This window comes from Diaphorina citri, unplaced genomic scaffold, assembly GCF_000475195.1.
Source record: "Diaphorina citri unplaced genomic scaffold, Diaci psyllid genome assembly version 1.1 scaffold104976, whole genome shotgun sequence".
Classification (NCBI taxonomy): domain Eukaryota; kingdom Metazoa; phylum Arthropoda; class Insecta; order Hemiptera; family Psyllidae; genus Diaphorina; species Diaphorina citri.
The window spans coordinates 9769-10231 of record NW_007481927.1 but is presented as its reverse complement, the minus strand read 5'-3'; the positions used below and the strand labels follow the sequence as shown (position 1 = coordinate 10231).

The 463-nt window shown below is 40.0% G+C and overlaps 1 protein-coding gene across 1 annotated transcript in view; it reads right to left on the bottom strand.

Moving 5' to 3' along the window:
- Positions 1 to 8: 8 nt before the first annotated feature.
- Positions 9 to 463, bottom strand: part of LOC103524105 (uncharacterized protein K02A2.6-like) — a gene marked incomplete at its 3' end in the record, with an annotated part of 10163 nt that continues 9708 nt past the window's right edge. Inside the window, exon 2 of the mRNA XM_008489109.1 lies at positions 9 to 400. Coding sequence (XP_008487331.1) covers positions 9 to 400 — 392 coding nt within the window. The remainder of the gene's footprint in view (positions 401 to 463) is intronic.

The window sequence follows — 463 nt, the reverse complement described above, 5'->3', positions numbered from 1 at the left end:
TTCAGGACTCATCTTCTTCTTCAACGCTTCTAACACTTTATCTGTTGTGATTTCCTCTTCTTCTATGTTGACTATCTTAAACACGATCTTTGCTGCTTCACATCCAATGACATTCATCAGTAATGCCACTTTCTTCTTCTCTGGTTCTTTCTCTGCCCCACTGGCCACTAGGTACTCCTTCCACATCCGTGTGAAAAATTGTATATTGTCCCTCACATTGCCACTGAGATCCAAAGGACTGGGACACGGGATATTGATGACTTGTTGTTTCAACACCTTCTCAGTTTCACACTGTTGTTGCAGTCTGATGTTCTCGATCATCAACTGAGAAGTACGTCGATCAATTTCTCTTGCAATCAAATCCATCAGTTGTTGATGATCCATGTCTGTCATTGCTATACTAATCTTCCACAAAGGAGTCTTAATCACAGATATCTCAAACAGACAAAAAAATGCAAAGTTA